Here is a 17,314-nt window from a genome sequence, read left to right as displayed (position 1 = left end):
TATCGACGACATATGGTATTATAAACCCGTCTGCACTATTATATTATTGCACAATCCGGAGGATTTGTCGTTTTAAAATAATCGCCTATACAGATCCAAGAAATCTAAATGAATCATTATATTATTAAATGAGACCTTGACGACATCATTGGTATAAAATATGTAAATATTTAAATATAATATATAAGTTTTGTATATAGAGTAAAAATATGAGTTAATACTCTATTTAATATACTGTAGCTTTTTTATATAGATTGCAAAATCAACTATTATAACCTGTGAGCTGTTAGATGGTATCGATGGTACAAAAAAAAAAAAATATTAATAAACAATTATCTTAAAAAGACAATTAAGGATTACGAATAAAATAAATTTTTATGATTTATGGAGTACAAAAAATAATAATTCTATAAATATTAATTTTTGCTGATCGGCATTTTTTTTTAACACAATTTGTATGTGAAATATAGTTTTCACAAAAATTATACTTAATATTATTATTTCTTAATTCGTTTCGAATTAAAAAGAAATAATAATAAAACAATTTTCAATATTTTTTAAATGTTAAATTATGAATTATCATTTTAATATTTAATGTAACAAAAATAAAAAATAGGTAATTAAAATATATGTTAACATATTCACTTGAAAATAAAATATTAGACACACACAGTAATAGGCAGTTAAAATAAGTCTCTCAGCAGTTAAACTTTTTGGACAGGATTGTTTTTGATTTAAATTATTAAACTTTAACTTATTATGTATTTAAATATTTCTTAGAAAAATCAAATAAGAGGAAAACCTAAAAATTGTCGTCGGATATGAGTGTATATGTATACATCCATATCATATTTTACAATCAGTCTACGCTAGAATCAATAATATTTTAATGTAACTATGTAACAACAGTATATATAGATAAAACTTATAAACAATACCTGTATGTAATAGGTAATATAATTGTCAGAAAAAAAATTTCTCCATATCTTCAGACATATCGAATAGTGCTCAACCTAATATGGTGTAATATAATAAGATATTGATTTATAATACAGGATGATTTTCCGAATACGCTCACCTCCAACCCCATCAATTTTCCTTTAATAATGAATTTGAATAATATTGATCTCTTGGATTTTAAAATATTCTATTAACGATCATATATTTTCAAATAGAAAATTATTTTTTATACTTATTACTTTTTATACTGCTTAATAAGAGTGTCCTGTGGTGATATCTGCTATAACTTTGGTCAAATTAGACCTGTTTCATCAATAATAATTAGATAGATAATTTTTAATTAGTTTATTTTAAAAACGTTGATGTACCTACATCAAAATTTGAACGAGTAGTTTTTAAATTGATTAACTTTATACATGATAATAGGTTTAACAGACAAGGGGTGGCACTAATTTTATAATTTTTAAAAATACTGCTATAGATCCAATATTACAGTTATTTTATACTTTCGTAAAATCATTTTTTGGACTATTATCCTTATTACCTATATATTATGCTAGTCCATTTAAATAACTCAAAAACTAGGTACTCATTAGAATTTTGTATGACTATTTATTTAACGATTTCCAGATAAAAGTCGGTTACTTATTTGAAAAAAAGTTTTTATCTATCCTCACAGATCGACATTCCTTATTCATTTAAGAGCAAATGGTATGAAAATATGATTTTTAAAATTTCTAAAAATTAGGATTTGTACAACTGTAAATGTAAAAAATAGGGGTGTGCGTGCTCAATAGGTAAATATACGTAGTATATATAATATTGTATCATCTACGGTAATTTATTACGGATACATACTATGGTATAGTAAAAAATTATTATCTCAAGGTCAGTTATGCCGCGTTACAAACGGTGTTGTTCGTAGGTTTTTCCATGTTATGTAGATATAATACAATATTATATACCGTAAAAAAAGGATCGGCAAATATTTATATAAATCACTATATTCTATACCAGCTATTTACATATATCGTGTCGGTTACCGGTTTGATTTTTGGCAACATCTAAAAATTCGCAACAAACGCACAACAGTATACGCTCTCGAAAAGGGCATTTATATACCTCTTTATAGTTTTTTGCATATATAATATTGTAAGACTGGACTCGCACGGCATGGGCGCCGTGACCTTGAACGACCGCCGATCTACCCACGTGAACCACGGCGGGCTCATCACCGCATCATCATCGCCGTCGCCGTCATCCGTCCGTACGCGACTGTGCGCGGTGTTCAGTCTTCAGTAGACGTCCGCACATACGAACCGCAACATGACGCGAATCCCGATCGCGTTATCGCTGGTCTTGCTGCTGGCCGCTGTAGCGGTCCGGACCCAACAGCAGCAACAGCAGCAACAGAGGCCTTTCCTCACGGAGATTTTCCCCGAACAGCTCGAACAGCAGCAACTGCAATTCCAGCAGAACCAGATCCAAGTGCAGTTGCAGCAGGTGCAACAGGCGCTCGAGGCCAGGCCGCAGGACCCGGGACTCCGGGATTCGCTGTTCCAGCAACAGGAACAGTTCGTGCAAATGTTTCAGGACATCCAGCGGCAGCAGTTGGTCCTCCAACAGAGGATACAGGACAGGCTCAGAGGCATGCAAACCGTAACGCAACCCGTGCAGCCCGCGCAGCCCGTACAGCCCGTACAGCCTGTACAGCAACAGCAAGAGCAACCGGCACCGCAAGTCGAGGAACCGTTCAGAAAAACGCCTAACACCCAGGGATTGTGCAAGGCGGGGAACGGTGAGTTGGGAACGTGCCGGCCACTGGTCAGCTGTCTGTTGTTTTACGCCGAACTTCCAGAATTCAAAAGACAACCGTGCAAGTTGGCTGTCAACGAATTTGGCGTGTGTTGTCCTGTTAAAAACCTTAATCCAGGTAATATTTATTATTAGATATTGGGATAATGTATTACTAAAATTTATAAGGATATATGTTTTATAAACATTGTATGACTATATAATTTGAATATTTGATGTATTCACGTTTCGACTGACATTGTTAAAATTTCAAATTTCAAACATCACGACACCTGCATTTTGAATTTCTGTCATCTCAAGTTTGAAATAAAATATTCTCGTTTTGTTTTTCATATTCATATACCTACTATATTTTCATTAAAATAATACATAGTATGTATTCTTCGATATTTTTTCTTTAAAAATACTAAAATCGTATTAAATGAAACCCCTGAGCATAATTTATAATGATAGTCTGAGAATTAAGAATGTATTTTATTTGTATTAGAAAAAAAACAACCAATTATGTATACATATTTGAACATAATATTATGTAAAAATGCATAGTATTGTATTCGGATATAAATATTAAATAATAATATATAATAAAACATTTAATAATCTTCATGAGTTTTTTAACAATTTATATTATGACATTATAATTGAAAATATAACGTAAATAGGCATAGGTATAACAGTTACTGCAAAAATAACTGTTTTTTCATATCCTTAACAATAATTTTTATACGAGTAGTACATGAATTCCTTAAATAATGTTGATATTTCTTATTTTAATAGCATTATCAAAAGACGCATTTAATTGATATCGAAGAAAATTACTTCAAATTATTTAACTTCTTATTAACATAATATAAACTGTGAAGTATAATAACTTTGAAGCCAATAATAAATTATTAATTAATATTAATAATTCAAATAATTCTACCTACCTATTCAATCTATAGTACCAACATCATACCTACTCAATATTTTTTTGTAATAAAACAGCAAGAACAAGTACAATTCATCATTTTACTAGAAAAATAAATAAATATTAATACTCATTACTCACTATATTTAATTTCAAGATATTTTTTAAAATCTCTATAAAAACATATTTAGTAAAATATTTATAAACAAGAATTTTATTTATCACAATATTGTTGTACAAATATGTAAGTATATAGACAAATAAATTGTTTGTGACATAATTAAAGTGATTATGACTTATGAGTAGTATTTATTGTAAGTACTTACATACTTTGTTGACAAATGTTTGAATTTAAACAATAACATTTTTATTTTATACTAAGGGTAGCCTTTTAAAGTTTCACCAAATGATCTATATTTAGTTTGTTTACATAATATTTTCAATTTTTTTTAGGTAAAACAGCTAAACAGAATGTAACTAATATAATATTAATTTGCTTGTCCGTTAACAAAAATATAATTTTAACACATTATAGTAAAAAGTAAAAACCCGAAAAATGCATAATCATCATATTATTGCTCTTGATTATTACGTTCTCTAAATTTTCATTAACAATGGCAAGGTCTGCGTCGGCAGTGACGAATATGCAAATATTCGCTAAGTATCAAGGACCAACGTTATAATGGTTTGCTGTAGCAGAACAAGAGTACGTAATAATTGATCGTCTGGAACATGTAGGTTTATCCATATTATAACATCTACGATATTTAAACACACGCATCCGGATCATCTATTTATAGGTACACATTGCAGACACCTATTATTTATTTATTTTTTTTCATTAGTATTTCTTCATTAAGCAGATAATGGGTTTTATTGAACTGCATGTTTACCTATATAATATGTAAAATGGGCGCATTTTTAGAATTATAGCAATAAAAGCCGTGGGTGTAAATGACATGTGAAACCCGAACAGAGGAAATAAATAACTCGTATGGTGGGCATATATATGTACGTTTGTTCAGGAGTCATTGATCTACGGATTCACCGATTGCTGCTCAGTAATAATTCATAATAATATAACTGGTCTCAAACGGGTTTTGCATGCTAATGAGCTCTAGGGCGCGTATATATCGCATACACGCACACATAAAAACTATAATATAAAATGTAATGCATTCATAATTCCATAGCTTCTTTAATGATGTATACTGATATACAATATGTGTAATTGCGAGCAAGTTTGATTTAAAGGTGGAAAGGAAGCTGAGTATGGCTCCAAAGCCCATTGATTAAAACAGTAAAATCGCTTTCCACAAATAATTTTGTTGTACACACATTAAAATAAAACTTTAAAAAATACAATAATTATTAACTGATAAATTTGTAAAAAATTGATGTATAAATGTTTATAATAGGTTATAGGTTATTTATAAATTTTTTATTTTAACGATACCTAGTTGTTTTTGTTATTGGTTAGTAAATATGTATACAAAATGTATAATATTATGTAATTATTATTAATACTAAATATTTATTATTTATTAATACTTATTATCAAAAATTAAAATATGTTACTTTATTTTATTTAAACTTCATGTCTGTATTTAATTGTTTATGATTTACATACATACAAAAAGTGAAAAATATTACAAGTAGATAAATATGAAAAAAATTAAAAATTTTTTTTAAAAAATCAACGATTTTTAATAATTTGAATTTAATAGGTATTTATCATTTAATAGTTTATTTTGTATAGTTAGTTTCAATAAATTACAATTTTTATTTAAATCAACATTTAATAATGAAAAAATTAACAATATTTTGTAGCCTTGTAGGCATTGATTTATACATAATACATTAATTATAAAGTCAAATTATTTTAATTTTCATCATTTATTTTTTCTTATCCTTTAACGTTTTGTTTGGAATTCGTATATTGTAATTTATATATCCTGGTAAATTAGTTACCTATAGGGCTAGATTAAAGTATGCCTAACTATTTTATTGTTTACACAACATTTATGGAATTCAAGTAGGTAGTCAAAATGTTGTCATTGATGTCTGAAGAAATATAACTTTAATTTGATAGTTTAATTAATTATATTTTATTTTTAAATGATAAATTTGTTATTATAAGTACCTACCTACAAAATTATATGTAACCATAAAAAATTAACAATTATAATATTCTTCTTATGTGCGAGGAGAACGATTAAAGTTTGAAGATTAAGAAGGGCTGCTATAAAGTATTAAGTATATATTATATTTCAAGTCCAATCCTTAATCACTTAGAGCTTTAATCCCGATTTGATTGTGGCGTAGTTTCACCTATACTCGTATACCTATATATATTATATTAATCTAAAAATAGTATTGTAGTATAAGGATAAATATTTGTTTGAAATTTTTTCTTGAAAACCATGATGTCGTATAGCCAACAACCAATTGACGTCGGCTACAGTTACTGGCGTGATCAGAGCACCGCCACCACCGCCCGTCGAAATACCGCCATTCACCTCGGAACAGTTGAACATTGCCGCAACAAACGCGCTGCAACGCCTAAACGAGCGACGGGTACTTGTTACGTCTCTATTTACAAAACGGATACTGGTACCCACAGGCAGCGCTGCAGCATGGCACCAAGAGCTTTTCCCGACCACCAACGAGACACTTACAGAAGGGGAACAGGCTCAGAAATCCGTGGATGCTAGCGTGGGGCTTGTAAACGAGTGAGTGTATATATTATATATAGATAGTAATTTACACCTAACACATTACAATAAATAATATAAAGATATTATAGTGGCGTACAAATGCGCGTCTCAGGGTTGGCAAGGTGGGTGATAGGTATGCAACATGCAATTTATTAACTCTTGAAGTCTCGAATGAAATCATATTTTACAAAAGCACACACAAGGAAAGGTAGAAGAGAGACAATACTGTAACTCTATAACTTTTAGCATTAAAAAAATTAGAGAACTTGTTCTGGTCTGAATTTAAAGTTTTGAATGTAGGTGGGCACCTCGTTATTGCAAGTTAGTAATTGACATCGTGGACGTGTCAAGTTTAAATTCAATAATAAATAATTTTGTATTTATATGAATTATGATTGTGAACGAAAATGACTAAAAATATGTAAAAATATTACATAATCACCTTTTATTTTACAATAAAATTTCATACAAAAATTGACGATAAACTTTAAATTATTATATTTTTATGCTTTAGATAAAAAATGAACATTTTATCAACTATATGTTAGAATTTTTGAAAGTAGGTACCTGCTTAGCATTGCATTTTTTAACTCCTCTAAAGTATCAATTATACCTTATTTTTTATCAGTGCCTATCCTCTGCAGAGTCAAATGCTCAATATTAAAGATCTATACATCTTTTTCTGCTCCAAAACGTATTAAAGAAGTACGACTCACATATTTATAAAAATTAAGAAGAGAAAAATATTTGTAGGCATTATTTCCAGATTGGTCTGGAAATTAGATGGATCATGAACCTATCACTTACCTATATGATTATAAATTATGTTTTTTTTCTCTGAAGCCATAAAGGTTTCCAACCAAGATTTTGGATTATATAAGGGGTAACTTTTTTTGAGTATAGAAATTTAAAATTATCGTAAATGTATGCAGAAGCACAATATTTTTAATTTGAATATATAATATAGATAATGTGGACATTCTTTCTCCCTATAGAGCCTGCATTGTACAATATTATAACAGTTAAGTATTAGTATAGGTAATAAATTAAGTGCTATAAAATATAATATTATATTTTAATATAAACGTTATAATGAGGAACGTAATGCGGTTATGATAACATTGTTTATTCATTTTTGTGAATTTTTTTTTATTTGTTTAACCCTTATTTTTCGCTCTTAGGTTATACCTAAGTACCTGCCTACCTTATAGCCTATAGGTAATTTCTTAGATTATATGCGTATTCATATGATATGATCTAAGGGTAATTTATTATCAAATGTAAGATAAGAGTTTTATCCTATGATTGTGATACATATAATATTTTTCTGTATGACTAATCGCGTATTTGTATGTATATAAAAATAATTGTAGGGACAAATTTAAAAACTAATAAATTATGCATACACAATGATCGTTAAACGATAACGTGTTGTGACGCCTTCTTAACCATGACTAGCTGACTATTGCATTTTATAATGTAATTGTAATAATATTATATAATATGTTCCGTTCGCAATAATGGACTGTATAATTACATGAACACTTGAAGGATTTTCGGTATTTAATATTAGAATAAAAAACTAAAAATTGTGTACTGAATTAGGTTGACTGTCAGGTACCTACCAATATTTTACATTTATGATATTACATCATTAGAAGATTCAGATAAAATTATTAATAGGTGTAGTATAAGTAAGTCTAAATGTCTAATTGAAAACTACATAAACATAACATATCCACAGAACATACGTTTTATGTATTCATGCATGGGTCAAACTACGGATTAGGCCAGTCAGGCCATGGCCTTATCTAATACTGGCTAGATACCATAGTATCATACTGACTTAGTAGTTACTAGAATTTAAAATACAAATTAAAAACTTAGAATTTTTTTTCATTTATATCACTTGGTCTATCCTATTAAAATTATCTGGTTTCGCCTATGCATTTATGGTACAGGCAGAATTATAGAAGTATACTGAATTGGTATATAAACTATATAATATCCATTTATATGAATTATACCTACACCACAGAAATACAGAATAGATACATAGATAATAGAGGCTTACCTGAGTTAGCTATAATAATTCATGAATCACAGTTGTTCAGTCATACATGATATTAACCTATATATAATATACTGTGATATTTTATATATTATGTACTTCACATAAGTCTTTTATAATTACAAATAATATATAATTTACACCTGTTTTTATCATTGTGTAGTTTCAACTTGACACGTGAACAAGGTACGTTTGCCTTACCGAGCTTCAGCATTCTCGACACAGTACTTGGCGATACTTGCCCCAGGACGTCGTTTTGCCAACCTCATAAATACAGATCAACCGATGGGTCTTGTAATAACATTCAACATGAGCTTTGGGGCCGAGCTAGCACGGCTTTACAGAGAATTCTTCCTCCAAAATATGGAGACGGTGAGTACCTATCTTACTTTAAAGTTTAAATATAATATTGTAATGACATATCTAAATATCTTGTATTCAGTAGATAAAAAATAACTGTTTTTCAATCATTTATGATTGTCAAAGTAAGGCGTTATTCGAATATTATAATCGTACTTAAATGATTATTATAATGATTATATATACGCAAAACGCAAATATTTAAAACAAAAGTTAACCTTGTACTTTAAGCCACATAGTTATAGAGTTATACATTTTAATTTATTCCGAATAAATGCAAAAATATTATAAACTATACTAAGCAATATATCTGTATAAAACTATAGAAGAAAATATTGTTGCATATAGTAATCTCGTAATAAGTATTTACAATAATAAAAATATAGTGCCTAGTCTATATTAAATAATTTATAATATTAAGTAATATTGTAATAACAAAAATGAAAATAACAGAAATTACAGAACTTTTAAATAAAAATTTCAAAATAACCTTTACTTCAAACATGTCATCTGATAGTTTGTTATATTTTGGTAACATGGTCAGAGTTACTGGTATTCCGAATTAATAATAATACTTAGTTGATTAGTGATTACTGATTACAAATCAACTCATACTCAATGTTCGATTAATAAATTATTAAAAAAAAATAATTTAATTTAATTTACCTACCTAATACCTATAAAAGATAATATTTAATATAAATTTGAAAACAAAATAACTATTAGTTATTCAATATGAGACAATTAGTACTGAGAATAGTAATAATGAAGTAGGTATTATTACTACAATGATGGCGTATTCAATATTCACACACAGTGAGATAGGTACATTCATTATGATTGTTACATGTAGTAACTTAAGTTATACCTAATTAATATAAATAAGTATTAGAATTATCTTTGAAAATTAATTGAATAATTTTTTATCCGAAAAATTATTATTTAAAATGATAAAAATTGTTTTTTAATTAAATAATTATAAAAAAAATTGTAAAAAATCGTTTAAGTATTTTTTTTTTTTTTATTTGATTACACATTTATTTAAATAATTATTTATAAATAAAGTTTTTCTCAACACTGACGATTGTATAATTGTTAATAATTAATAATTTTATATTATTTTTTTTATAATAATGAAAAAATCATTATTATATTTTGTTTGGTATTATTATAAAATATACAAGTGTAATAACGGGTTGGCGAGTTGTATAAAATTTGATTATTTTAAATAATATTCAATTATTTAGGTAAATATAATAATTTATAAGTATGACAATATTATACGTCTTAGCTGTCTAGTTATATCTACATATACAACATGTATTTATCTATACCTATTATACATTATTGGATTAACTATTATGATTTATGAAATAAATTGTATGACCCTTATTGTATAAGGATACAGGACTACGAGAATGGACGAGTAGAGATAATACTACTTATACATAAATCAAAAGAAATTTAATATTATATATTTATATATTTTACATATATCAATATAATGCTATCATTTGTGCTAAACTCAGGTGTAAATTCACCGAGATCGAGAGCAGCTAACGGGTCGCCGTTACCAAGTGCGAGACAAGTGAGTGTCACATTTACACAAGACGTGGATTCGCCATCCGAGAATTACACTATGCTGTTAATGCAATGGGGACAATTCTTAGACCACGACACGACGCACACACCCATAAGCAGAGGTCAAATGGGTAGTGGGATATCCTGTTGCAGGAATGGACGAGAAATCGAAAGTTCTCTGCGCCACCCGGATTGTTTTCAAATAGAAATTCCCCGTAACGATCATATGTTCGCGCCTTTTGGCGAGAGGTGCATGGAGTTCGTCAGATCACTGCCGGCGCCACGTCCCGAATGCAATTTCGGACCTAGAGAACAGGTGAAAATAATTATTTTTATAGATGAATAAACCTAACCTGTGATTAAGGTTTATGCAAACTGGTGTCATTAAAAATATATTAAAATCACTAATGATGCGTATTATGATTTTATCGTTAGATGAATCAAATAACCGCTTACCTTGATGGATCTAATATCTACGGGTCTTCTCTGGCCACTCAGCAAAGCCTTCGAACGTTCCGAGGCGGTATGCTACAATCGCAAAATATCAGAGGAAAGCAGCTTTTGCCGGGAAATCCTTCAGAATGTTCTGATGATACGGGCAGATCTGCTTGTTTTAAGGCGGGTAGGTACACTAGATCTCAACTTTAATCTAAAATAGTTATGTTTTATACAACTAATAACTACGTGTACTTTTATTACACAGGTGACGGACGCGTAAACGAACAAATAGATCTAGCTTTATTGCACACTATTTGGTTGCGTGAGCATAATCGTATAGCTTTCGAGTTGTCCCGACTAAATCCTCGTTGGAGCGACGAAGCAATATTCCAAGAAACGCGGAGAATAATAATTGCTCAGATACAACACATCACCTATAATGAATTTTTGCCAATCGTTTTAGGTAACATAACCTTCTTACCCATAAGAAAACCTAATGAAATGTAGTACAGTTCTATAACGATTTCCTTGGTACAGGTAGAAGTTACATGACCAAGTTTGGGCTATCTCCAGCAGAGAGTGGATGGACAAGGAATTACGATCCAGAGTTAAATGCAGGAATAACCAATGCCTTTGCAGCAGCTGCTTATAGATTCGGTCATACACTTATTCAGGGAAACATCCAGTTAGTAGATTTCTAGGTGTATAATTTATTTGATCTAATTTTAAAAAAAATGATAATTATTTTAGTGGTTATGGAAAATTTGGCAACATCAGAGAAAATCTTGTTCTCAGTAAACAGCATTTTGCACCATTTAATTTGTACAAAGAAGGAGCTCTAGATGACTTTATCAGAGGATTATCTTTCCAAAGCTCTCAAAACTTTGATAGATTCTTTACTAGAGAAGTAATTTGGCGAAATGTCTAGTCTACTCCTACTTGCTTTATTTTAATTATACACTCTATTCTTAGATCACTGATCACTTATTCCAAGGTAATCTAAATTTTGGACTTGATCTAGTAGCATTAAATGTACAAAGAGGCCGTGACCATGGTTTACCACCCTATAATGAATGGCGACAAGTATGTGGATATGAAAAAGCAAGAACCTGGAACGATTTAGAAGAATACATGGAACCACAAGTACATGCTACTATATTAATTACTATTATAAAATTCAGGGATGTAAATTTAATAAAAAATTCCACGATACCTAATACATGAAATTGAAACAAATAAGATTAATATACAAAATTATATTTATGATTTAAAAGGTAGGACATGTTGGTACAATACCAATGGATAAAATTTATAAAATTGTAGGTGAATTTATATAGTAAGAATCAATAAAAAAAAATAAATAAATAAATATTCATAAAAACACTATACCTATCCAACCATAATTTTTTTCCAATTACGCAATAAAAATAATTCTGTTACTTGTTAATAATTTAGAATAAAATTTAAAAATATAAAAAAAAATCATTATCCTATTAATATAGGTAATAAAATGCCATTGACATAGATAATTAATTATTATCATTAATATCAACAATATTACTTTTTTTTAGACTATTACCAGACTTGCACGACTGTACAGTTCAGTAGATGAAATAGACTTATATATTGGAGGAGTTTCAGAAAAACCGTTGAAAGATGCTCTAGTAGGCCCAACTTTTGTGTGCATAATTGGAGACCAATTCTCTAGACTTAGACGGGGAGATAGATTCTTCTATGAAGAAGGGGGTCATCCATCTTCTTTTGATCAAGGTAATTAAATTTGTAAAATAAACTGTGTTTATATTTTGTAAGTAATAACATTATTATTTTAGTTCAACTACAAGAACTCAGAAAGAGTAGTTTAGCAAGATTATTGTGCGATAATTCTGATGATATGGCTCTCGTTCAACCATTAGCTTTTTTAAAACCATCGTTTTTGTAAGAATTTTTATAATTTAAAATAATACTTATTAATTGTCAATCCATATATAAATAAGTAATAACTATTATGGTTTTCAGAAACCAAAGGGTAGCTTGTGCAAGTTCTTCTATACCAAAGGTAGATTTAAGAGCATGGGCCGGAGAAAGAACAGCAGTACCATAAACTTGAGATTGTATTAACATACACCATATCAATCGAATAATAAAAATGTTATGAAAAGTGGAGATTATAGAACAGGCATTCATGCGATATGTGATCTACCACACAGTTTAAAATCAACATGCAATCTACCATATGACTTTGAATGTAATAATATGTAATCTACAGTGTATAATTAAATATATTTAATTGTTATAGTCAATTAACAAAATCAAAATTTTGCAAAATATGCATAGAACGAATCGTCTAAAAATTACGTGGTCATATGATTGAAGTCTGGTACAGATGTATATACCATAGGCGCCCATAGAAATTTTTCTAGGAGGGATAAATGTTAGGATTAGCTATATAATAAATAGTCATTTATCTTAAAACATTCAATTTAATATTTATTTTTAAAAAGCCAAGGAGGGGCAAATGCCGCAGCTTGCCCCCCCCCTTCTGGGCACCTATGATGAATACATAAATCTGATGATGTTTATATCGATTTATTACAGTATATTTGTAAAGTGTATGGTTAGAATTAAAGAATTGGAATTGAAGTGATATTTAAAATTTTTAAATAATAATATTATACTATACCTATTTTATTTAATAACATTTTTTAAACTGTAAGCTACTTTATTTTATGAATATTTTAATGACAATCAATTTAACAATAATTTGTAATTGTATAATATAATACTATGTGGTAGATCACATATTGCATCAATACCAAATAAAAAATGAATAAAAATGTGTGATATTCATTTGTCATAAATTGAATATTAATCAGTGTAGATTATAAAATGTGTAAATAAACGTATGCAAAACATTCAAATAATTTTAATTTACAAATTATTATAATTATTTTAATAATCAAACTAAAAATTCCTTATTGATTTTCATCTTCATCGATTTGCTTTACAAATGATTTCTTTTGAACTGGTCTACACTCTGGATACTTATCAGTCAAAAAACTCCTTATTTCACCATACTCAGCTAATAAGTTATATTTTGCCTAATAATAAAATAATTGATGATAAAACAGAATTATTATAAATGAAACTGTTATAAATAAAACAAATTCTATTTTCAACTTACCTTATCCATATTTCTAACAGTTTCAATCTTTTTCTCTTTAATATACCAATGAGTCTTTTTGGTATAAAATGGTAAATATTTCTTCTTCCTTAACCTTACTTTATTTTCCATAACATATTGCAAAAAATCAGGAGCTTCTTTAGGATCTGTTTTGACAGGTCCTTTTGGAGAAGCTACAATCACTGGTAAGAAATCATTTTCCTTTCTAAATTCTACAAGATGATAATTTGTTTCATCAGCCAATTGTTGATGAGTTTTCTGTAAACAATGAATTATTATGATTAAATTGAATTAAATTTACTGAACAAAAATGTTTAGGGCTCGAACTTATATGTATTCAAAAATCAAAATATGTGTGATTACAATTTATAAACATATTAAGCAATTTTAACTCTATATACATTTTAAAATTCTAAGTACATACAAAATATATATTAAATACTAATCATAAAAATATGAAATTATTCAAAATACTTTGAGAGTAATTTTTAAAACTTTAAATGTATTGTAAATTGATTAACCCTATTAGATAAAAAAGATAATGGTTTATACATACTTATAAATATATTTTGTTTTCAAGAATATAGAAATAATTGTATAATATATGTGGAATTATAAAAATTGTTTACTATATTAACGTCAATTAAAACTGTCACAAATAATTATATGAAATTAAACTATATTATACTGATCTGTTTAAATAAAAATCAAATATTTTATTTTATGTTCTTACAATACATATATAAAAATATGGAAAATTAGCAAAAAATATAAAACATATTTAAAACAAAATATGTAGATATATTATTTAGTTTATTTTATCCAGAATCTTTTAATAAATGTTTAACACTCATATAAATTGATAATTTGTACTTAAAATACAAATATGAATCATATGTATTCTATGTATAACTAACCTGTTTTAATAAGCCCAAAAAAAATGCTTTAACTATATTTTGTAAATTGGTAGAACCTTCTACTTTGGCATATAAGTCTTTAATACCAATCATTTCACAAATTGTTTTTATAGCACGATGGCAAATTAATCCATAACCTTCAGGTCTTTTCTCCACAAATATTCTAGTGTTACAGAATTGTGTAAAGAAGTCATGATAAACAGTATGATTATTATACCGTTCAATATACATTAACTTTTGTCCAGCCCTATTTTTAGCACGTCTTAGTGCAGCTCTTGAATCGGCTGCTTTGCCTAAAGCAAAACCAGCTAAACCATTTTTATTACCGGTTACAGTAACAACACTTATTCTTCTATAACGACCAGCATTAGCTTTCATACAAAATACAGTTTTGAATTCTAAAACTTTAGTATCAAAACCATCAAAGTCATCTGTTGAAAAAAATAGTAATAATAAAAAAAAATTAGATACTAGAGAAAAAATATTTTAAAGCTTAACAATTATAATACTACCAAATACTAACATTCATTTATAGAATCTGGTGGTCCTATACTGCGTCCAGGCATTTTGGAACCGGACCAACCTCGTTCAGTTGGTGAAAGCCTTAACATTTTAAATGTACCCATTGAATCTCTAAGCTTAACAAGGCGAGCTTGTCTTTCAGGATCTGGTGGTAATTTAGTTCTTTTTATTAGATCTCGCCCTTTAATTATAGGAGCATTAAGTCCAGGCCATATGATATTGTCAACACCTATTATTAAAAAAATATATACATTATTTGATTTGATTTAAATAAACAAGTGACAATAGGCTAACACTCTAGATTTTAGATTTTTCCATAATATAATAAAATACATTCTGCCAAATATGAGAGTAACTTTGGGAGGCTGACTATTGTATCATTATTGTAGATAGATTCTATCAAATCTATGAGTTTGGCTAATGCACGACGACTGCCATACTTGCAGGAGCTTAACTTAATTATTTCAACAACCACTTTGATTGCGTATATTGCTAAAATGTATAATAGCAAGATAATAATTTGGATACAACCAATTGTCAGAAATAAAAACTAATAACAAAAACAAATTTATCAAGGAATATAGTCTGACCAAATATTGATTGCTATTCTGGATTACTCTTATTTATGAGACAGAGTACAGTGAGCAATATAGTTACTGAATATTGGTGTATTCTAAACATAGTTAATAAGATAAACTCATAAACATATTTTAATTATTTATCAGTTATAATTTTGTTATGTTTAAGAACATATTAATATTATTAGCCTAATAATTCATAGATTGAAAACAATAGATACTTGCCTACACCAATGACTTGTCCTCTATTAAGATTTTTTGCTCTTTTTTTACCAGCACCTTTACCACGACCACGTTTTTTACCAGCATTACTTACACTTGTGACACTTTTCCAAATGTGTTCAGCCGTATCTAAAAAAAAAAATATTATTGACAAATTATAAGCTGATCAAAGAATAGATTTTTTTAATTTAAAGTTAAGACAGATATATACCTAAGTATAATATCAAATAATATAAACAATACATTGTTACAGAAAAAATAATTAAAAAATAATTAATGACACTTACGTTTTTTAAAAAAACTTTCATGACGCACTTGCTGAACACATACAGATTGAAATTGTAATACTCCAGTCTGAGGCACAATTAAAGTTCTATAGCATCTAGTACAATCTTTCAAAAAGTCAGGTCCTAAAATATAATATTTATGTATAGTTTGAGTTTTATAATACACTTAGATCATTTAAAATATCACTTATTTCAATGCATAAAAGTAATATCACTATTTAAATCTTACATATTTAAAAGATACATAAATACAAGATACAATTATAATATATATTGCACACTATATCATAATCAATACCTAATAGTTAACAAATCGTATTTACAATTTACTTACGTTTGATAGAAACCACACTTTGGGCAATATTTATACTCTTCGGTGAGAGCAGTTGCTTCAGCATAGACATCATTTTTTTTTATGTATTTTATAATATTACCATAGTTTTTTAAATTAAAAATTAATAAAAATCTATCGTTTAGAATAAAAAATGAAACACATATAATAGATATATATTTATAAATAATTTTATATTACCTAAGACCAAACCCGCCACCCGGGTTCAATAACAAAAATATATTATAAAATTATTCCATAGGTACTCATGTTCTTATGGAATAGATTAAATGATAACAAATCAAATCACTTATCAACAGTGTTGTAATAAGATTATAACCACGGTTGTAGAATAATAATATTATAATGGTTAGTTTCATAGATGGGAAGATAGTAGCAGCTGCTGCCGCCGGTAACCGGT

At 28.2% G+C, this 17,314-nt stretch overlaps 2 protein-coding genes across 2 annotated transcripts; one reads left to right on the top strand and one right to left on the bottom strand.

The window, feature by feature from the left end:
• Nucleotides 1–2,221: 2,221 nt before the first annotated feature.
• Nucleotides 2,222–13,777, top strand: LOC114129111 (chorion peroxidase-like). The gene is made up of 12 exons (XM_027993742.2): nucleotides 2,222–2,893; nucleotides 6,123–6,417; nucleotides 8,637–8,845; nucleotides 10,363–10,730; nucleotides 10,850–11,036; nucleotides 11,118–11,315; nucleotides 11,390–11,537; nucleotides 11,603–11,759; nucleotides 11,825–11,995; nucleotides 12,424–12,622; nucleotides 12,685–12,790; nucleotides 12,872–13,777. The coding sequence occupies exons 1-12, from the start codon at nucleotides 2,287–2,289 to the stop codon at nucleotides 12,954–12,956; spliced, it is 2,730 nt and encodes a 909-aa protein (XP_027849543.2). The 5' UTR covers nucleotides 2,222–2,286; the 3' UTR covers nucleotides 12,957–13,777.
• Nucleotides 13,759–17,156, bottom strand: LOC114129112 (28S ribosomal protein S5, mitochondrial). The gene is made up of 7 exons (XM_027993743.2): nucleotides 16,897–17,156; nucleotides 16,563–16,685; nucleotides 16,279–16,404; nucleotides 15,477–15,704; nucleotides 14,954–15,384; nucleotides 14,037–14,294; nucleotides 13,759–13,953 (listed from the first exon to the last, which is right to left on the bottom strand). The coding sequence occupies exons 1-7, from the start codon at nucleotides 16,967–16,969 to the stop codon at nucleotides 13,828–13,830; spliced, it is 1,365 nt and encodes a 454-aa protein (XP_027849544.1). The 5' UTR covers nucleotides 16,970–17,156; the 3' UTR covers nucleotides 13,759–13,827.
• Nucleotides 17,157–17,314: the final 158 nt, after the last annotated feature.

Source organism: Aphis gossypii, chromosome 1 (genome assembly GCF_020184175.1).
Source record: "Aphis gossypii isolate Hap1 chromosome 1, ASM2018417v2, whole genome shotgun sequence".
Taxonomy (NCBI): domain Eukaryota; kingdom Metazoa; phylum Arthropoda; class Insecta; order Hemiptera; family Aphididae; genus Aphis; species Aphis gossypii.
Note: the sequence above shows the minus strand (reverse complement) of the source record. Positions and strands in the feature narration are given on the sequence as shown.

Bases quoted from the DNA above. Each gene is read 5' to 3' on its own strand.
- LOC114129111 (XM_027993742.2), top strand. From the start codon at position 2,287: ATGACGCGAATCCCGATCGCGTTATCGCTGGTCTTGCTGCTGGCCGCT. The intron at 11,760-11,824 runs GTAATTTGGCGA...CTCTATTCTTAG, and splicing joins ATAGATTCTTTACTAGAGAA to ATCACTGATCACTTATTCCA. The intron at 11,996-12,423 runs GTACATGCTACT...ACTTTTTTTTAG, and splicing joins AAGAATACATGGAACCACAA to ACTATTACCAGACTTGCACG.
- LOC114129112 (XM_027993743.2), bottom strand. From the start codon at position 16,969: ATGATGTCTATGCTGAAGCAACTGCTCTCACCGAAGAGTATAAATATT. The intron at 16,686-16,896 runs GTAAGTAAATTG...ATTATATTTTAG, and splicing joins AAGTGTGGTTTCTATCAAAC to GACCTGACTTTTTGAAAGAT. The intron at 14,295-14,953 runs GTTAGTTATACA...CATTGTTTACAG, and splicing joins TTTTGGGCTTATTAAAACAG to AAAACTCATCAACAATTGGC.